Genomic DNA, 22,266 nt, shown 5'->3' with positions numbered 1-22,266 from the left:
GACACACCCGGGCCCAGGTGTTTCCCATATAGCTGACAACCCTCCTGGCTCTGCCCACCGGCATCCTAATAAGAAAACCAGAGCAAAGAGAGATAATACGGCAGACAGAGTGGGAGGGTCATCACAATACTTTAACGAGATTAGTAGCCTAAATATCTTTATAGGCCTATGTGACTGCAGTTATAACTAGGCCTTTATAACGTACTCAGAACTTCTGGGTAAATAACTGCAGCCTGGTAGTATTAGTTATAACTGTAGTCACATAGGCCTATAAAGATACGTAGTGTAGGCTATTAATCTCGTTAAAGTATTTAAAAGTAATATTCTTCTAAATAAATGTTGGTATTTCATTCATTCAAATGACTAGAAAACTTGTGTGAAGCGTTTTACTGTGTTGAATTGTTAGATACTACTGCACTGTTGGAGCTTGGAACACAAGCATTTAGTTAGATATTACTGCACTGTATCTATATTATTTTATCAGATCTGGAACGCACCCAATATACTCAATAGTATTTGTTTTTGTACTGTTTTTGGTTTGAACAATGTGACGCGCAGATTCACTGATCTACAAATGATCATGCATTGCGAACAAGGTGATGCGCAGATTCACTGATCTGCATATGATTGTCCACTGCGAAATAACTAACCTGTAAATAGTTTTTTTTACGCGATCTGTACCGAGGCTGCAAAAAGCTGTAATTCTGCGCAGCGTCTCACACATTTTGATCAACTCAATCTAGGAGCATGGTTTCGGGAAGGAGGCGGGCTCTTAGGTCAAACGCGATATTTCCATCCGTCAAATGCCGCGGTTTCGGATATTACACTGTAATGCTTAAAAACGTGGAATTTTACAGTGACGTTAGTCATGCTGTCGTTTATTTTCTGAGCGGTTTTGTACATAGAGAGCTTTACAAACTTCAATACTGGACTGACCCACTGTGTGATGGTGTAACGTCGTCCTTTAGTCTCGAAATTCATCAATTCATTGTAGGCTAGGTTGCACTCTCAATGTGGAGGTTGCTTTCCATATTGTCTTCAACAAACACAGGTAATTATTATATTTTGGGACACAATAACTGATGATAAAATGTATGTATTGACGGGGAAAGATGATCGCGGTAACACGCGTGCATCACTGTTATGTTGACGTGGTGGTCTCTGTAACATTGTATCAATTTATCTTCTCCAGTTATTAGGACTAGTCCAGATTCTCACCCACCAGGAGATTAAGGCTAGGGAATATATGGGGTAGCTTGCAAACTGTACAATACAATGTTACCATTGTGTTTAGACATGTTTTTCAGTGCAGTACAGCAGGCAGCAGAGGGGGTACAGACAGTGTTACCTAGTCTGTCTGTTAAGGGGTTATATAATCTTGGCCTATTTAGTGTAAATAATTAACTTCCTGGTCCATGATTAGAGGTCTCTAACCTCCATATGTGTTAAAGTGAGTTTGTTTATCTGAAAACTATGGTGGCAAGGGTCTCTGTAGTTCTGTTGCATGCCTGAAATGTCTTTTGAAATGTAATTTCTAGTCAATGGACCGGATTCTAGTAAACTGGCCACTCCTGTTTGCGCTTTCACTCTTGTAGTTTCACTCTCATCTAAAATAAATTAATCCAACAAGAACATATACCTGGGTGATAAGATTGCATTGCTGGTTTCTCTAGACAAACTGGTTTCTCTAGACAAAGTCTACAGAAGAGCAAGGTTTCTGCCACACCTCCAGTGTGTACTTTCACAGGTAGTTGGACTGAGCTGTCATGGTTCATGCAAAACAAGCCATTTACTACTTAAAGGGCAGTTCCGCCACTTTTCAATAATTCATTATCTTCAGCACAATACCAGTTTATACATATGTGAACATTTTGCATTTCTATGATCTGTTTTTAAAAAGTTAAGAAGAAAGATCCTAAAATAATTATTTCCTGAGACATCACAGGGCAGGGTTAAAAGTAAGAAAATCACTGAAAATCACACAGAGGTTTTTGGATATAAAGAGGGACTTTATCGAACAAAACAAACATTTATTGAGTAAATGGGAGTCTTGTGAGTGCAACCATATGAAGATCATCAAAAGTTATTCATTTTATCGCTATTTCTGACTTGTGTAACTCCTCTACTTGGCTGGTAACTGTTTGTAATGATTTGTCTGCTGGGTGCCGTTCTCAGATAATCGCATGGTATGCTTTCGCCGTAAAGCCTTTTTGAAATCTGACACCGTGGTTGGATTAACAAGAAGTTAATCTTTAAACCAATTTATAACACTTGTATGTTTTATGAATGTTTATAATGAGTATTTCTGTTTTTGAATTTGGCGCTCTGCAATTTCACTGGATGTTGGCCAGGTGGGACTGTCCCACAGACCCTAGTGAGGTTAAACTTTTGATGATGTCATCGGGTAAAACTTTTTAACTATAATTTTTTTCTACAAAATGTAGAAATTTACAAATTTCACATACTTTATGTGCATACTGGCATTGTGCTGAAGAGTTTGAAAATTAGGTTTAAAAGTGGTGGAGTTGTCCTTTAAATCATTCAGACATTTATGATTAACGATCAGTTGGTTTCTGGCTACTTGAAAGAAACTATTTTTGAAATTATTGTTGCTTCTAGGTGGCTATCTTGTCTGCCTATTCATCCCTACTGTTCTCTTTCAATCTCAGACAGAGATGCTGTGATCAAAGTGACAAGGAGGAACTACTAGAGACGAGGAGAGTGAGGGAGGAGGTCACCATGAAAGGCTTGAGTGGCTCCAGATGCTGCTTCTACATAGGTTTCTTAGTGGGAACCCTGAGCCTGTACTTCCTGCGCCAGGTGGGTTAAAGTGAAATGGAAACACTAGGCCTCAGAACACCAGCTAACTGTAACTGTAAATCGCCATATTGGCATTGTTGCATCATCTGTAGGAGAGTTTTGGAATTCCTGAATTTATTGAGACCATGACCTCTGCATACATTAATGAGCATTATTTTCTGGTGTCAAACCATAAATGAAGACATAATACATATTTTGAAAGCTGAGAAACAGCCCTTTCAAACGATACAACATGCAATACAGATGTAGGATCTTAATTTGATCTAGTTTGCTACAGCAGGAAATTTGAATTATGTGGATTATAATTAATTGCCACATTTTACATTAGGGCAAATCAAGTCTGAATGTTTTAAGTGGAAATTACACACGTTAGAAGCCCTTTTAAACCTTGAATACACAACAAGTTTGCAGGAAAATTCTCATCAACCAAAGTGATCAAACTAAGATCCTACATATCAGCACCACATCAATCAAAAGGTAATCAGTCAAGAAAAAACACCTGTGAAAATGCGTAACTTATATGCTTTCCCCCCAAACAACTGCCATTTACACAACTTCCTAATGAATATAAAGAAAAAAGCATATTGATAATTTGAAATCATGATAGTGATAGCTTTTACTCTGAATGAGTTACAGTCGTTTCACTGACTTGTTACACTATTATTGCACTGTACATGCAACTTATTATGTGACATGTTAAGCACATTTTAACTCCTGAATATATTTAGGCTTGCCATAAAAAAGGGGTTGAATAAATAATTGACTCAAGACATTTCAGGTGTTACATTTTTAATTAGTAAAACATTATAAAAACATAATTCTGCTATATCCGCTATGTAGTTAGCTAGCTGGCTATATAGGGATGATACATTTTACAGATAAAATAGCAATCCACAGTAGCCCTCTCTTCTGTATGACTGGCTAGCTAGCAAGCTAGCTTCATATCTTAACTGAATTACTAGCCAGTTCATTTGATCTAGGTCTAGCTCATAGCTAATGAAAAATGCTCTTCAAAATGTCAAGTATGAGTATTTTATTTTGTACAGTTATCAATGAAAACATTTACATCAAAAAGACAAGATGAGAGAAAAGCTAAATCAATTAGGCTAGCTAGCTACCTTGCCTGGTTTTATCTGATTGTCTACTCGGCTTGTTATCAACATTTAATTTCACACTTAAATTGGAAATGTAACTATTGTAATTACCAACATAAAAACAAATTGTTTACAGTTTCTTAAATTGAATTGTCTTGATCTAAATGACAGAGCATTTGAAGTTGAGAAACCTTTCAGGTCCACTAGAAGCAAGGCGCCTCCTGGTGGCACTTCAACATAGCAACAACCCATAACTCTAAGAAACATTGTCCAAGTTCAGAAGACAAAAAATAAAGATGTTTGTGTTACAAGCCCATATTTAGTATTAGTGGATTGAATACATATCTTTGTTTAGCTTCACTTCCAGAAGTGTTTCCAATATCTAGTGGCCCTATAGCCCTGTAATTAGTATTCATGTAGCCCTAAACAGCTGTGATTACTATTCAAGTAGCCCTACTTACAGTTAAAGTCGGAGGTTTACATACACCTTATCCAAATATATTTAAACTCAGTTTTTCACAATTCCTGACATTTAATCCTAGTAAAAATGCCCTGTCTTAGGTCAGTTAGGATCACCACTTTATCTTTTAGAATGTGAAACATCAGAATAATAGCAGAGAGAATGATTTATTTCAGCTTTTATTTCTTTCATCACATTTTCAGTGGGTCAAAAGTTCACATACACTCAATTAGTATTTGGTAGCATTGCCTTTAAATTGTTTAACTTGGGTCAAATGATTCAGGTAGCCTTCCACAAGCTTCCCACAATAAGTTGGGTGAATTTCAGCCCATTCCTCCTGACAGAGCTGGTGTAACTGAGTCAGGTTTGTAGACCTCCTTGCTCGCACAAGCTTTTTCAGTTTTGCCCACAAATTTCCTATCGGTTTGAGGTCAGGGCATTGTGATGGCCACTCCAATACCTTGACTTACTTGTCCTTAAGCCATTTTGCCACATCCTTGGACATATGCTTGTGGTCATTGTCCATTTGGAAGAACCATTTGCGACCAAGCTTTAACTTCCTAACTGATGTCTTGAGGTGTTGCTTCAATATATCCATATAATTGTCCATCCTTATGTTGCCATCTATTTTGTGAAGTGCACCAGTCCCTCCTGCAGCAAAGCACCCCCACATCATGATGCTGCCACCCCCGTGCTTCACGGTTGGGATGGCGTTCTTAGGTTTACAAGCCTTCCCCCTTTTTACTCCAAAAATAGCGATGGTCATTACGGCCAAACACTTCTATTTTTGTTTCATCAGACCAGAGGACATTTCTCCAAAAAGTACGATCTTTGTCCCCATGTGCAGTTGCAAACTATAGTCTGGCTTTTTTATGGCGGTTTTGGAGCAGTGGCTTCTTCCTTGCTGAGTGGCCTTTCAGATTACGTCGATATAGGACTTGTTTTATTGTGGCTATACAGTGGGGCAAAAAAGTATTTAGTCAGCCACCAATTGTGCAAGTTCTCCCACTTAAAAAGATGAGAGAGGCCTGTCATTTTCATCATAGGTACACTTAAACGATGACAGACAAAATGAGAAAAAAAATCCAGAAAATCACATTGTAGGATTTTTAATGAATTTATTTGCAAATTATGGTGAAAATAAGTATTACTGTATTTTGTATACCTGCTATGGTATTATGATGTTATCAGTCAATAAACTTAGTTGAATTTGAAATACGTCATCTTTATTTGTAAAAACAGGTGTGGTTCGAGATGAGCATGGAGTCCGATGTGCTGGGAGAGGGCCAGGACAGCTCAGTAGCAGCATTGTCGAGGAAGAGACAGTCTAGTGACAGTAATAACTGGAGAATGGAAGGAGCAACCCTCATCAACCTCAACCATCCACACCACATAGGTACACAGGCCCAATAAGACACAGGACCTCTTCAGGTTAAAGGAAATTCATTTCCTCTGATGTTTCTCATAAATCTGTGCGGAAGTATGAAAGGTGTGTGTTGTGTATTTTAATATAGAACATAGATATCTTTGCTGCCACAAAGACACTTCATTATTGAAATATGCTCTTTCCATAGAAATATGAATACTATACTCTCTCTTCCATCAATTAAAGTTGTTTCTAATTTGGCTATGGTTTTCAGGTGAGGACAGTAGCGTGGCAGATGAGCTGTACCGGAAGGTGCGCATCCTGTGCTGGGTGATGACTGGTCCCAGTAACCTGCAGACCAAGGCCCGCCACGTAAAGGCCACTTGGAGCCGCCACTGCAACGTTGTAGTCTTCGTAAGCTCTATCGACGACCCAGGTAGGTACCCAGCCAGGTAGCCTAGAGGGCAGAGAGGCGGGCTGGTTTGAGGGTGGGTGGTTCGAATCCCATTAACAACGGTAAAAATCTGGATGCTGTCTCCTGCTGTTGTGCCCTTGAGCAAGGCACTCAACCCTAAATGCTCTCGATCCAGTGTTGGTGAAATGTATGAAATTGGGCAATAAAGCATTCTTCTTCTCCAGACTTCCCCACAGTGGGGCTCGGCACGGGGGAGGGCCGCGACCAGCTTTACTGGAAGACCATCCGGGCCTTCCACTATGCCCTGGAGCATCATGGGAATGATGCCGACTGGTTCCTCAAGGCGGACGACGACACCTTCGTAGTGGTGGACAACCTGCGCTGGGTCCTGTCCAATCACACGCCCGAGGAGCCCCTCTACTTTGGCAAGCGCTTCAAGCCCTACACAAAGCAGGGGTACATGAGTGGCGGAGCAGGATATGTGTTGAGTAAAGAAGCTCTCAGGAGGTTTGTGGAGGGGTTCAAGACCAAGGTGTGTACCCATACCACCTCTGTGGAGGACTTGGCTCTGGGACAGTGTCTGGAGAAGATGGGTGTTCTGGCTATGGACTCGAGGGATACCCTTCAACGGGAGACGTTTCATCCGTTTGTTCCCGAGCATCATCTGACAGGGAAGTTCTCCAAGAGCTTCTGGTACTGGAGCTACTGCTACTACCCCATCGTAGAGGTCTGTCTTGTTGTTGTTACTAGTTGGCTTTCAGTTTCACAGATTATTCAAGTGAAACGGACAGTGTTTTAACTACTTTGCAGATATGAAACAAATAGACAATCATAATATCAGTCAAAAATATCAAATTCCCAGTTCATGCAACTTTATAAGAGGTTTTAAGAATAGGGTCTATTTGACTCAACATTCCTAGCTAAAAACACAGAGCCTAACATTAGTTAGCTATCTGTTAGGAGGATGCCATGTTATTGGAGGAGTGGGTGAGTGACTGGTTTATTCCCCACATATTCGGTTGCTATACACAGCTAGTGATGCAGGTGTCATTTGGTTAGCTAGCAAGAACTTGAATGACTGTTTTCCAGTTAGCATATCTCTTGCTTTCGCAAATTCACTCTGGCTATTTACCCCAATTTCAGAGCACTCTCATCTGAGTGCGCCAGAGCGCAGAATAACTGGTACATTTAGCAACGCCCGCTGAATATGACCGTTGTCAGTAAACAGGCAAAATAATAGTCACAAACGCTCTAGATAACATTTCCCTATTGTTTATCAGTGCAATTTTGATGGCCAACTACCTGAAAAAGTTTGAGAGGGTTTATCAAATGTTCCTTTGTTAAATTTTAGCCCAACTTGACCTAGCTAGCATTAGTTGTTGAGCTTGTTGATGTGCATAACTGAGTCTACCGTTTCATGGTTGTTTGATCAATGGACAGTTCCCAGATGTTAAGAGGACTCCCATGTGATATTGACATATTTGCAGAAATACATTCAAGTGTATTTTGTGGCTTTTGGCAAATGTGTTCTAATGATCTAAATTAGCGCAGTTGCAATGATGAACGTGAATGATGACAGGCCTGTGTGGCAATGGCTTGTTTGCATAAAGGCCTATTGTAGCTCTGCTTGGCTATGTATGGTGCACTGGTCTGCATAGACTGGTTGAGACAGATGTTTTATTTACTGCAGTGTTTATTAATTGTCCAAATGCACTGCCGTTTTCCCACTCTATATTGCTATAGAATTTTCACAAATGCCTTAGTATACGTAACTCCCAAACATTCCAAAAATGTATGAAAACGTGAAAATGATCGCTTGTTCGATACATGTTTTTTTTAAAGATTTGAAACTATGTTTGCTGTATTTCAAATCAAATTTAATTTGTCACATACACATGGTTAGCAGATGTTAATGCAAGTGTAGCGAAATGCTTGTGCTTCTAGTTCCGACAATGCAGTAACGAGTAATCTAACCTAACAATTCCACAACTACTACCTTATACACACAAGTGTAAAGGGATAAATAAAATGTACATAAAGATATATGAATGAGTCATGGTACAAAACGGCTTAGGCAAGATGTAGTAGATGGTATCGAGTACAGTATATACATATGAGATGAGTAATGTAGGGTATGTAAACATTATATTAAGTGGCATTGTTTAAAGTGGCTAGTGATACATTTTTTAAAAATCAATTTCCATTATTAAAGTGGCTGGAGTTGAGTCAGTATATTGGCAGCATCCTATCCCCCCTATTCCGCCCCAGCCATTACCATGAGCCTGTCCTCCCTTTTTATTTATTTCACCTTTATTTAACCAGGTAGGCTAGTTGAGAACACCTTTATTTAACCAGGTAGGCTAGTTGAGAACACCTTTATTTAACCAGGTAGGCTAGTTGAGAACACCTTTATTTAACCAGGTAGGCTAGTTGAGAACACCTTTATTTAACCAGGTAGGTAGGAACACCTTTATTTAACCAGGTAGGCATGTTGAGAACACCTTTATTTAACCAGGTAGGCTAGTTGAGAACACCTTTATTTAACCAGGTAGGCTAGTTGAGAACACCTTTATTTAACCAGGTAGGCTAGTTGAGAACACCTTTATTTAACCAGGTAGGCTAGTTGAGAACACCTTTATTTAACCAGGTAGGCTAGTTGAGAACACCTTTATTTAACCAGGTAGGCTAGTTGAGAACACCTTTATTTAACCAGGTAGGCTAGTTGAGAACACCTTTATTTAACCAGGTAGGCTAGTTGAGAACACCTTTATTTAACCAGGTAGGCTAGTTGAGAACACCTTTATTTAACCAGGTAGGCTAGTTGAGAACACCTTTATTTAACCAGGTAGGCTAGTTGAGAACACCTTTATTTAACCAGGTAGGCTAGTTGAGAACACCTTTATTTAACCAGGTAGGCTAGTTGAGAACACCTTTATTTAACCAGGTAGGCTAGTTGAGAACACCTTTATTTAACCAGGTAGGCTAGTTGAGAACACCTTTATTTAACCAGGTAGGCTAGTTGAGAACACCTTTATTTAACCAGGTAGGCTAGTTGAGAACACCTTTATTTAACCAGGTAGGCTAGTTGAGAACACCTTTATTTAACCAGGTAGGCTAGTTGAGAACACCTTTATTTAACCAGGTAGGCTAGTTGAGAACACCTTTATTTAACCAGGTAGGCTAGTTGAGAACACCTTTATTTAACCAGGTAGGCTAGTTGAGAACACCTTTATTTAACCAGGTAGGCTAGTTGAGAACACCTTTATTTAACCAGGTAGGCTAGTTGAGAACACCTTTATTTAACCAGGTAGGCTAGTTGAGAACACCTTTATTTAACCAGGTAGGCATGTTGAGAACACCTTTATTTAACCAGGTAGGCTAGTTGAGAACACATTTATTTATCCAGGTAGGCTAGTTGAGAACACCTTTATTTAACCAGGTAGGCTAGTTGAGAACACAGTTATTTATCCAGGTAGGCATGTGGAGAACACCTTTATTTAACCAGGTAGGCTAGTTGAGAACACCTTTATGTAACCAGGTAGGCATGTGAAGAACACCTTTATTTAACCAGGTAGGCTAGTTGAGAACAAGTTCTCATTTATAATTGCGACCTGGCCAAGATAAAGCAAAGCAGTTTGACAGATACGACAACACAGAGTTACACATGGAGTAAAACAAACATACAGTCAATAATACAGTATAAACAAATCTATATACAATGTGAGCAAATTAGGTGAGAAGGGAGGTAAAGGCAAAAAAGGCCATGGTGGCAAAGTAAATACAATATAGCAAGTAAAACACTGGAATGGTAGTTTTGCAATGGAATGTGCAAAGTAGAAATAAAAATAATGGGGTGCAAAGGAGCAAAATAAATAAATAAATTAAATACAGTTGGGAAAGAGGTAGTCCCTAATTAAGGTGCCACCAACCTCCTGTGACACCGTGTTTTTGGTCTATTAATGGCTATGGCATCTTTTGACCAGGGCATCAGTCTTACACAAACCCTCTTGGTGTAATATATATGGTATATTTACACTTATTTTCAATGAACAAACGGCCTGAATATAAACGACATATTATGTAAAGGCTATCTCACAGTGAATGACAACATTAATGAATGTTGGTTCTACTTCATACCTTTCAGATCGTCAGTATCATTGGAAGTATGGATTATATCCCTCGTGCTCCGTGCAGGTCCAGTAATAATAACAACAGTCACACCGGTGACGTGACAGCGTGGGAGGACGTGCCCCCACGCTTCATTAAAAAAACGGACGTCAGACCACATCTCTTATTTCTTCTTCCAAAGTTAGCTGAGCCACATCACCCAAGTTGACTGCTCCACTGCTCCCGTTGTTTGGGATTGCATCTTCCCAGGTAGCGGTACGATAAGCTAAACTCTGTGTGAGTTGTGTGTACTGTCGGTCTGTCACCAACAGCCTGTGACCTGTGTGTCAGAGCACGAAATTTGCCCTCCAAGGCTGTGTGACAGGTTTCCCCTACCTATCCCTTTTATCTGAGGATATCGGGCTTCCTTGTCTTGTGCGGATTTAGCCCACTTGCTAGGGTGTGTCTGTGTTGGCCACCGCACTCCGATACTAACCATGTCAAGATATCCTCCACTGCTGTGCTCATTATCGAGGACACAACTATTTAAAACTCAAACTGGTCACTTCCCGAGATAACCGTGTCCAGGAAGGTTGTTAGCCTAGTCAGCTATAAGACGTGAGATTCGGATTGCCTCCCCTAGGCATCCCTCTCGCCTGGTACACTATATTACCAAGAGTATGTGGACACCTGGTCATCAAATATCTCATTCCAAAATCATGGACATTAATATGGAGTCCCCCCATGCTGCTATAACAGCCTCCACTCTTCTGGGAAGGCTTTCCACTAGATGTTGGAACATTGCTGCAGGGACTTGCTTCCATCCAGCCTTAAGAGCATTACTCAGGTCGGGCACTGATGTTGGTTGATGTAAGGGAATTCTGTCCTATGTGCACAGAAGTGACCACAGGACTCTTCTTTGATCAGAGGTTAGTTTGTTTAATAAGGATTGCAAGCCGGATTTCAACCCGGAGTTTACACTAACAGTAATTTGCAAGTAACACACTCGGCACAAAATATGGTGTTTTCCCTTTTTATCCCCTACTGAGGATCACCCCGACCAGGGTGATGCCCCTTAACTTTAATACCATATAAGCTCATAATTAATAGTTGCTAATACAAAGATGTCTCTGCTAGGCGGAGTTCAGGGGTGGGGGGGGGGGGGGGGGCATTGTCATGCTGAAATAGGGAAGGGCCTTCGCTAAACTGTTGCCAAAAGTTGGAAGCCCAGAATTGTCTAGAATTTCCCTTCACTGGAACTAAACCATGAAAAACAGCCCCAGACCATTATTCCTCCTCCACCTAAATGTACAGTTGGCACCGTGCATTGGGTGGGGCAGGTAGCGTTTTCCTGGTATCAGCCAAACCCGGATTTGTCCTTAGGACTGCCAGATGGTCCAGCTACTCATTGGACCCTATGATCACTCGGCTACGTATGCCTCTCCCTAATGTCAATATGCCTTGTCCATTGCTGTTTTGGTTATTGATTATTGTCTTATTTCACTGTAGAGCCTCCAGCCCTGCTCAATATGCCTCAGCTAACCCTCTTGTCCCACCTCCCAAAATGCAGTAACCTCTGGTTTAATTGATGTCTCTAGAGACAATAACTCTCTCATCGTCACTCAATGCCTAGATTTTACCTCCACTGTATTCACATCCTACCATACTTTTGTCTGTACATTATGCCTTGAATCTATTCTACCGCACCCAGAAACCTTCTCTTTTTACTCTCTGTCCTGAACGTACTAGACGACCAGTTCTTATAGCCTTTAGCCGTAACTTTATCCTACTCCTCCTCTGGTGATGTAGAGGTGAATCCAGGTCCTGCAGTGCCTAGCTTCACTCCCATTCTCCAGGTGCTCTCATTTGTTGACTTCTGTAACTGCAAAAGCCTTCGTTTCATTTCATTAGAAGCCTCCTCCCTAAGTTTGTTTTAGCCATTGCTTTAGCACACTCTGCCAACCCGGATGTCCTAGATGTCTGAATCCTGGTTTAGGAAGGCCACCAAAAACCCTGAAATTTCCATCCCTAACTTAACATTTTCCAACAGGATAGAACTGCCAAAGTGGCGGAGTTAGCCTACAGAGTTCTGTCTTACTATTCAGGTCTGTGCCCAAACAATTTGAGCTTCTACTTAAAAATCCACCTTTTTAAAATCCACCAACAAGTCCCTCACTGTTGCTGCTTGCTGTAGACCACCTTCTGCCCCCAGCTGTGCCCTGGACACCATATGTGAATTGATTGCCCCCCATCTATCTTCAGAGCTCGTGCTGTTAGGTGACCTAAACTGGGGCATGCTTAACACTCCGGCCATCCTACAATCTAAGCTTGATGCCCTCAATCTCACACAAATGATCAATGAACCTACCAGGTACAACCCCAAATCTGTAAACCTAGGCACCCTCATATATATCATCCTAACCAACCTGCCCTCCAAATACACCTCTGCTGTCTTCAACCAGGATCTCAGCGATTACTGCCTCATTGCTTGCGTCCGTAATGGGTCTGCGGTCAAACGACCACCCTTCATCACTGTCAAACGCTCCCTAAAACACTTCAGTGAGCAGGCCTTTCAAATCTCCCTGGCCCAGGTATCCTGGAGGGATATTGACCTCACTAATTTCATGAATCAGTATATTACATTAGAAATATTTTATAGTTTTTTTTCTCTCCACATTCTGAGCTGAGAGAACACTGCATCACCATGATGCTGGGCATGCATGGCTGTTCCTCTTGTGGAGCTGAACTACAAGTAGGCTTTGGCCACCTGCGTCAATCCCTTACTGACCCCTGCATTAACTGCACCATCCTTCCTGTGAAGGTGAGGGAAGTGTGGCTAGCCAGAGTTGAGGGCCTGGTTTTCAAATAATTTACCAGTGTTGTTCGCCAGGACCCACCCAGGACCACCAAAAGAGGGGCCCTAAAGCACTCCCTCCAGAGGACTCAGATAGCCTTGATGATGACCTGCTTTCCACTCGGGCATCCAACTGGCACTTTACTCACCAGGATGATGAAAAGCCCAACATGGCGAAGGGGGTGCCAACCAGTTGTGGACCCATTCAGCCTCAACGCTAAAGATGGGTCAGAGGAGTCATTCTGAGGCTCTGATCACACTGAGTCAGAAGAAAGCTCTGCCTCACTATGCGCTGTCCTGTCCTGTGTACATTCTTAGCTAGGCTAGAGCTTGAGCACCCTCAAGCCACAGCCCTTGCAGCTAACCTGTTCTTTAAGAAGGTCCCAGCAGCTACACCATTCAGTGTGCTACCTTCACCGGCTTTTCTTATGGAGCTTCAAGAATGCTGGGCTGACCTGCGGGCTCTCGCCCACCATGGCAAGGATAGTATGACGCTATCTGCCAGGTGCGACACAAAACAACATGGGCTGGACCATATGCCTAAAGTGGATGAATGCATAGCAGAGCTTATTCTCTCCCCAGATGACACCTGCTGCCCCAGACGTCAGTGCAGGGCCACAAAGGAGCTACTGTCACGAGCCTACGACACAGCGGCCCGCATGGCCCACATTGAGAACTCTCTCTCTCTCAGTGCTTATGCTAGCACAGAACAGGATGCTCCAGCCGGAGCATGCAGATCTGGACCTCTGCAAACTGAATGACGCATCTCTTCAAGTGTTTGCGTTCATGACCAGAGAGCTAGGCAGACTGATGTCCACCCTAGTGATGACTCGTCGCCAGGTCTGGCTCGCCCAAGCCCCAATGTCCAATGTCCAATTGAATGACCTGCATCCGTCTGGATGCTGAGAAATCTCCCAGTGGTCCACGTACTGTTCTTCAGCCCCGTGGCTGAGGGGCCCATTGAAGGTAGAAAACAGCTGAGTCAGGCTACACCACTGTGGAACTCACAGCCCAGAAACCAGGCATCAGAGAGTCATGGCAGAGGGAGGCCTGATACGTGTGAACCTCGCCGCTCTCAGACGCCCTTGACCATACCACCAGCCTAACACAGGTGCTCACCAGCCCCAGACGGCCATGCAGCCACCCCCCAAGGCACCAAGAGCTGCCAGGGCCGTGGTAAGCCCCAACCCCACAAACAGGCTTGGGGGCATAAACTGAATGGCGTTTTACCCAGCAGACCCTGACATACTGGGCATCCCACTCCTCAGACCCATGGGTGGTGAAGACCCTCTCACAAGGGTACAGGCTGTAGTTCCATCACTGACCCCCACCATTCTCAGGGGTCAGAATGACTTCAGTCACATTCCCCCTGAAAGCTTGCATCCTCAACCAGGAGATTACATTTCTCCTGTAGAAGGGCGCAATCACAAAGTAAAAGCATCAGAATAGCAAGATGGCTTTTATTCAACCTATTTCCTGGCTTTCATCCAGTTCTGTATTTAAAGCAGTTCAATGTTTTCCTAAAGGTGCTCCCCTTTCCCTTGTTGCGGACGGTCAATGTTCTCCGGGCTGTAGCCGCAAGGCAATGGTTCACGTCCGAGGACGGTTACTTTCACGTTCCTGTGTTACCAGAACACAGGCGTTTTCTGTGGTTCGCCTTCCAAGACCATGCATACCAGTTCACTGTATTCAGTTCAGCCTCTCCCTGGCTCCTCGCGTCTACACAAGATGTGTGAGTGCAGCTCAGAGCTCCCTCCACCTACAGGGGATTAAGATCTTTCCTTATCTCGATGACTGGCTCATCTGCGCCCCCTCTCCCAATGCTCCAGGGCAGTGATTGGGGTCATTGCCCTGTGTAGGGTGTCGTCTTTTGGATGGGACATTAAACGGGTGTCCTGACTCTCTGTGGTCACTAAAGATCCCATGGCACTTACCGTGGGGCAAAAAAGTATTTAGTCAGCCACCAATTGTGAAGGTTCTCCCACTTAAAAAAGATGAGAGGCCTGTAGTTATCATAGGTACACTTCAACTATGACAGACAATGAGAAAAAAATCCAGAAAATCACATTGTAGGATTTTTGATGAATTTATTTGCAAAGTATGGTGGAAAATAAGTATTTGGTCAATTACAAAAGTTTATCTCAATACTTTGTTATATACCCTTTGTTGTCAATGACAGAGGTGAAACGTTTTCTGTAAGTCTTCACAAGGTTTTCACACACTGTTGCTGGTATTTTGGCCCATTCCTCCATGCAGATCTCCTCTAGAGCAGTGATGTTTTGGGGCGGTTGCTGGGCAACACAGACTTTCAACTCCCTCCAAAGATTTTCTATGGGGTTGAGATCTGGAGACTGGCTAGGCCACTCCAGGACCTTGAAATGCTTCTGACGAAGCCACTCCTTCGTTGCCCGGGTGGTGTGTTTGGGATCATTGTCATGCTGAAAGACCCAGCCACGTTTCATCTTCAATGCCCTTGCTGATGGAAGGAGGTTTTCACTCAAAATCTCACGATACATTGCCCCATTCATTCTTTCCTTTACACGGATCAGTCGTCCTGGTCCCTTTGCAGAAAAACAGCCCCAAAGCATGATGTTTCCACTCCCATGCTTCACAGTAGGTATGGTGTTCTTTGGATGCAACTCAGCATTCTTTGTCCTCCAAACACGACGAGTTGAGTTTTTACCAAAAAGTGATATTTTGGTTTCATCTGACCATATGACATTCTCCCAATCTTCTTCTGGATCATCCAAATGCTCTCTCGCAAACTTCAGACGGGCCTGGACATGTACTGGCTTAAGCAGGGGAACACGTCTGGCACTGCAGGATTTGAGTCCCTGGCGGCGTAGTGTGTTACTGATGGTAGGCTTTGTTACTTTGGTGCCAGCTCTCTGCAGGTCATTCACTAGGTCCCCCCGTGCGGTTCTGGGATTTTTGTTCACCGTTCTTGTGATCATTTTGACCCCACGGGGTGAGATCTTGCATGGAGCCCTAGATCAAGGGAGATTATCAGTGGAGTGTACCTATGATGAAAATTACAGGCCTCATCTTTTTAAGTGGGAGAACTTGCACAATTGGTGGCTGAGTAGGGGTAGGTGACCCTGGTGTCCTGGCTAAATTCCCTTTCTGGCCCTCATACTATCACAGTCCCCTAATCATCCCCAGCTTACAATTGGCTCATTCATCCCCCCTCCTGTCCCTTGTAACTATTCCCCAGGTTGTTGCTGTCAACTTAGCTGGTGAAAGCAGGGTCAAATAAAATAAATAACTCTTGTGAGTGTGCAGCCGAGAGCACAGCGCTGACACTGACCCTCGTCATCGTACTGGGTCTTACCGTGAACAACGAAAATAGCAACTGCACACCAAGCCAAAAGGTCACCTTTCATTTGCATGGTTCTGAACTTCCACACGATGAGGGCGTGTGACACCTCAGTGTGTGGACAGCATTCATCTTCTTCTGCAACAATTCCTGTTGAATGTGTTGGTGAAGGTACGAACGTTCAACAACTGATGGGCATGTTCGTAGCGACCGTACTGACGGTCTCCAAATATTTGTGGAACCATACTTAAATTCGTAACTTCCGATTTTCTGTCCCACTGGGTCTTTGGCCCTGGTTAGTACAGCTTTAAAATAAATACATCAATTACATTGATGCTGAGGTTGATGATTGCAGTCGAGACAAAACTCTGTCAACAATAGTAACATTTGCCAATTTGTTACAGATAATAGCGCTAGTTCTTTGTGCTTTGCAATGCAAATGAGAAGTCTATTATGAGTCTGTTAGACAGAGACCATCGAGACACACGGCAGGCAATACAATTAGGGTTAAACAAGTGTATTTGTGGTGGAAACACAGCCAGTGTCTCTGCTGTTCGATACCAAGGTAGCCTATTTCCAAATGGTTATCAGACTGACAGTCAAAAAGGGGCAATGAGATTTCCATAGTTCCCAAGATACTGAAAGTCATGTGAAAGACAGTGAACACCACAATAGTCAGGTATAAATTCAAGCTGTTGAATTGAATATACAAAAATCCCTGCTATTTTTAAGGGTGCGATTCGGAGCCTTGGTTCCTGTATCCCGCTCTGTCAACAGATACAGTGAAAGGCCATGGAGTATGTTTTAGAATACTGTGTGCTTTCCTTCACCAGGGTCCCCGGTGCTGCTCAGACCTGGCAGTATCCTTTCACTATGTGGATGCAAAGCTGATGTACACACTGGAATACTGGACTTACCACCTCCGTGCCTACGGCTACAGGTACCGCTACAGACCTCCACTACCCCAGGGCCTGGTGGAGCGGCAGGCCCAGACAGAGAGGCCTACAGTGGGTACAGCTGGGAGAGGGAGAACCCCAGCTGTTATTACTGTTGGTGGTGATGGAGACCAGTCCAAAGCAGAGTCCGGGGCAAAGCCTTTGTCAGACAAAGGTGGGAAGGAGACATTGGGTAAAATACCCATTGACAACAACAGGACTGCAGTCACACAGGAGAGACAAGGGTGATTCTCTCTGTATGGGTTTACATGTGTTTTTGGAACGGGAATGTGTAGTGTATGGGCCAGGATGGGGCAATTCCACTTAAATTCAGTCAATTTAAGTTTACTTCCTGAATTGACACATGAATAATGAAAAAATGATTACCCACATAGTGCTCTTATGGCCAGTTCCACCACAGTGCAGGTTTAATTGATTATGGGGATTTTATAAATATATATATATATTTATCTTTTAAGTGAGTACATATACTGTAAATCATTTAACTTGAAAGTCTTAACTGTTTTTATTTGATATCTGTTGCGATTTAATGATATTCTGTTTGAATTTAAATAGTATGCAGTTACTTACCATTCATCTATATCCAGTACTTGACAGCTTATTAGGTGTTACGCACGCCTCTTTCGTTACGCTTGATAACTTGGTACAGACGACTGTGCTGCCCTTTGGAATGCGTAATGCATCTGTTAGGTTTAAAACGTGCATTGTATTTGAGGTTTTGAAGTTTTTAATTTCCACTTTGAAAGTTCAGACTTGATTTTCCCTTATGAAAAAATGTATCAACCCCTACAAAAAAGTCCATTAATTATAATCCACATAATAATTCTCATTTCTTGTTACTACAAACTTATTTTCTTGCTGTAGCAAACTGGCTTATTTAAATCCTACATCTGTAGATGCTTTGAATGTCATGAAGATTGTAAAATGGTTGGAATGACTTGGCTTCTTTCTTAACGGTAGTTTAAGCCATTTACCTTGTTCTCTGGTTTCGTTGTCTTTTTGGGAGGTCGAAGAGAAGATTTCATATCTACACTAAACATTGACCTGTATGTTTTTCAGCTGGAATGAAACAAGCAATTTAGGGTGGGATTCAATCCGATGGCCGGTTATTGGCATTGCGGCTTTTAAAGGCCATTTTGTTTACCGTGAATGGGATCTCTGCGAAAGCGGCAACATTGCCTTTGAAAGCCGCAATGCCTATAACCCGTGATTGTATTGAATCCCAGCCCTAGTATACATCATAACCTTTTGTACTGTATATACTCTACCAGTAGAATCGGTGGCAGCTGTGGGATCCTGTATTTCCATAGTCTCTCTTTCCATTTGATAAGATATTACAGTTGTGATATGACAAGAAGTACAAAGATTAAAGGTTAAATTAATATTTTAATTTACAACAACAAAAGTGTTTTGTCTTGAACTTTTGGGGAAAAAGAACCAACTATGTTAAGGAAATAGATCATATCAGATGTGACTTTTTTTTTTGTGACAATACATGTTATATACAAACTGTTAGTTTAGTTACTATGAAAACCCATCTGGAACGTTACAGTAATATGTTGGTTTGGTCAGTTTAAATTCCATTGAAGTTTTCAGAATACTTTGTTTTTGTAAAATATATCGTTGCTCTTCTGTATTGTATAATAATATCTCCAATCTTCTGAAAAGGGTGTTTCCTTAGCTGGATGGTAGAGATGGCTCCAGATGAATGTCTTGTCTATAACCCACGACGAAACCTGGATCAAAACCGAACAGTGGATGTACAGTATAATCAATAAAGGTTCATAAATGTGTTTTTAAAATAGTATTATAGTTTATTTAATTCAATATGAAGCACTTGATTTCTTATTCAATGTATTCTGGTACGTAGAGAGTTGAACTAAAGCTGTTCATTTGAGTGGAGGCCTACAGAGAATTGTCCTGCACAGCAGGAAATGCAAACTTGTAGTATATTTGAGTTTTAAAAAAGGCTTCAAAAGTTTGTAATTTACACTTTAGAAATTTCAGATTTGATTTGCTAACTAAAAATGTATCAACCCCTACAAAAATGTCCATTAGTTTTAATCCGCATAGTTCACATTTCTTGTTGCTGCAGGATTATTTTCTTTCTGTAGCAATCTGGCTCAAATTAAGATCCTACATCTGTAGATGCTTTTGATGTCATGATGATTGTAAAATGGTTGATATGGCTGGAATGACTTGGCTTCTTAACGATTGTTTTTAAGCCAAGCAAACTGGCTCAAATTAAGATCATGCATATGTAATTAACACGTGAATGGAAAACAGTATATAATGCATGCAGTCTGAGTGACATGGGAGAGAAGATGCCTTACACACTCACTCACCTCAGTCTGCACTTGTTAAAGAATATACCTCCTTTTCTTCTTTCTGGGAACACCTCCTTCCTCAAAGGACGCATGTTACCTGTAAGACAGAGCCCACACTGAGTGACTTAGCTGAAAAAATACTGTACATTTTCTCCATCGTACATTGGATTACTATAGAGGTATAGATACCATAGACTAATTCATATGATCATGTATGCCACTTATGACCATATTTTTGTACTCATGGCAGTGACATTTAGTTTTTAAATGTTTTAAGTACTCCCTGTGTTGACAGCAGTATGTGTACCTCTACATGTGATCGGTTTTATTTTATATCCAAAGTGACTTAAATACAGTATGATCCCTGTAGGAATTGAATCCATGGCCTTGGTGTTACTAGCACCTCACTCTTATCAACTGAGCCACACAAGCTGAGTTGCAGAGGATCATTATATAGACTATATTCATGTATGTGTAGCGGATTTGATGGACTATGTCTATTTATGTCTGTTTATCGGTCACAGGGTTATATTTTTAACAAAATTCAATGTAGCAAACAAGCTAGTGAGCTAGGCTAGCTAGCTATCGAGATGGGCTGCTAGCTATCGAGAGGGCTGCCAGCTAGCTATCGAGAGGTCTGCTAGCTAGCTCAAAGTTCCCTGGGAATGAGTGTCCAATGTATATATATGCCATTTGCGCTTTTATGACTTACAGTCATGTGTGCATACATTCTACGTATGGGTGGTGGGGAACCCTGTTACAAGCGCCATGCTCTACCAACTGAGCCAGAATTATCCAAGTAACTATTTTCTAATGTATATTACAGTGAATGTATTGGATGGTTTATTTGTTCAACAGGAGAGTAATGTCATCTCATGGTTCAGTGGGATGCAGAATGTATTTGGGCTGTTATTACAGTAATACTCTGTCGTGGTTCTATCATCAGACTTTTGAACTGTTTGTCTCTTGCTGATGTGGTCATCATAAAATGGAGCCGTTTGCTATACAAGACTGGGAGACTGAATGTTAGTGTGTTCATGGAGACTGAAATACTGAATGGTGTTTTGTTTCATTGGGTAATGTCAATTCTATTTTTGTTATTTTGTGAAATTCAATCTGAGATTAATTTCCTATTTAGGTCAACTTGATATGAATATTCATTTATTCAACTTTTGATTGATTATTAAAATGGAGTCACTTGTTAAAGTTGAAACATTCTCATGTGCTTCCTTTTTTACACCGCATTTCATATTTCTACCTTACTGCTCTCAGATCTCCATTCTGAGGGTAGTACCATTTTGGGGGCTCGTCTGTGATCTACAACACTGACCAGAGTTGTGGATCGTGAAAGAACCACGGCGACAAACGCTTGGAGTCCAGAGCAAGCTGGGTTGGGTTAAATGCGGGAGACACATTTCAGTTGAACAAATTACTAGGTATCCCCCTTTTCAGAAGTGTTCGACGTAGACACAAAGTCAATAGATGGTAGGGGGAATGGCATGAGTTAACACATGTAAAAAGCTAGTGTAGGACATTCAAAAACGATTGATCCAGCTCAACGAAATGCAGTCATACAAACTGGCAGCTGTCCTGATTGGGGAAACGCTTGTAGAGGCTCCCACTGTCACAGGGGCTAATGATGCAGAAATGCATGACTACATTGTGTTACATGAACAGTAAACAGCTGAGTGAGCTGGAAGATGGTCGTCGGTCAGCTGCTATTTCTGCAGGATCTTGTCACCCAACTGCTGGAGGACACCGACGACTACAAAACATCCAGAGAGATGGAACTGGACTCCATCAAAGGACAACGAACAAGGACAGCAAGAGTCAACAGACAACGTACAGACACACCAAAGTACAGCGGCCATGTGGTGGTTCCTGAGGAAGTCGCCATTCCTGACACCAAAAATGCAGAGACCTAGTGTTCTGGTGAGTGTCAGACGTGGCAGCCCTTCTGCCACAACATGAATTGGAGGTCGTTGGTGGTCAAATAGCTGATTCAGGTGCTGATATTAGTTATAGTAGCATTTTTAAGCAAATTGAGGAAACCAGAGCAAACATTTCTGAATCAGAGGTAGTTAGAGCTGTCCTCAAGGTTATCAGAATTGGGCACATTCTTAGAGATGTTCATTAACTATGAAGGACTTACAGTTGATGAATTAAAGTCATTTCTCAAATCACACATGAAAGATAAAGCCAGTAGTGAGCCGTTGCAAAACGACTAGATAAAGAGACCCCACAGGAATTTGCATATAGGCTTATTGGGTTGAAACAGTGCATTGTGCTGGCCACGAGGGTGCAGACACACTAACATATGACAAACCATTGGTCCAGCATGTTTTCCTTTACACTTTACATCAAGGGTTCAGTGTCAAACATGCAAATATAGGAAGTGATTTAAAAGCATATGTATCTGATTTTAAGATTAAAGATGATTTCCTTGTAGATCTAATCACTGAGTCAGCAAGGGATGCCGCAGAAATCCAAAATCCCATGGGGTCTTACAGACTGTGCTCAGTAGTTGCTAACGTATTACAGCAAAGTGAGG

At 41.9% G+C, this 22,266-nt stretch overlaps 2 protein-coding genes across 2 annotated transcripts in view; one reads left to right on the top strand and one right to left on the bottom strand.

The window, feature by feature from the left end:
- Positions 1 to 679: 679 nt before the first annotated feature.
- On the top strand, positions 680 to 18,793 carry c1galt1la (core 1 synthase, glycoprotein-N-acetylgalactosamine 3-beta-galactosyltransferase 1, like a). The gene is made up of 6 exons (XM_035762896.2): positions 680 to 1,051; positions 2,670 to 2,820; positions 5,617 to 5,770; positions 6,015 to 6,176; positions 6,380 to 6,882; positions 17,266 to 18,793. The coding sequence occupies exons 2-6, from the start codon at positions 2,740 to 2,742 to the stop codon at positions 17,614 to 17,616; spliced, it is 1,251 nt and encodes a 416-aa protein (XP_035618789.1). The 5' UTR covers positions 680 to 1,051; positions 2,670 to 2,739; the 3' UTR covers positions 17,617 to 18,793.
- Positions 18,755 to 22,266, bottom strand: part of LOC118376211 (tachykinin-3-like) — a 26,008-nt gene continuing 22,496 nt past the window's right edge. Inside the window, exons 6-7 of the mRNA XM_035762897.2 lie at positions 19,734 to 19,812; positions 18,755 to 19,124 (exon numbers count right to left, since the gene is read on the bottom strand). Coding sequence (XP_035618790.1) covers positions 19,106 to 19,124; positions 19,734 to 19,812 — 98 coding nt within the window. The 3' untranslated portion in view covers positions 18,755 to 19,105. The remainder of the gene's footprint in view (positions 19,125 to 19,733; positions 19,813 to 22,266) is intronic.

Source organism: Oncorhynchus keta, chromosome 28 (assembly GCF_023373465.1).
Source record: "Oncorhynchus keta strain PuntledgeMale-10-30-2019 chromosome 28, Oket_V2, whole genome shotgun sequence".
Taxonomy (NCBI): Eukaryota; Metazoa; Chordata; class Actinopteri; order Salmoniformes; family Salmonidae; genus Oncorhynchus; species Oncorhynchus keta.
Note: the sequence above shows the minus strand (reverse complement) of the source record. Positions and strands in the feature narration are given on the sequence as shown.

Excerpts from the sequence above, each read along its gene's own strand:
- c1galt1la (XM_035762896.2), top strand. The coding sequence starts at position 2,740 with ATGAAAGGCTTGAGTGGCTCCAGATGCTGCTTCTACATAGGTTTCTTA. Across the intron at positions 2,821-5,616 it reads GCCTGTACTTCCTGCGCCAG|GTGTGGTTCGAGATGAGCAT; the intron begins GTGGGTTAAAGT and ends TTGTAAAAACAG. Across the intron at positions 5,771-6,014 it reads CAACCATCCACACCACATAG|GTGAGGACAGTAGCGTGGCA; the intron begins GTACACAGGCCC and ends TATGGTTTTCAG.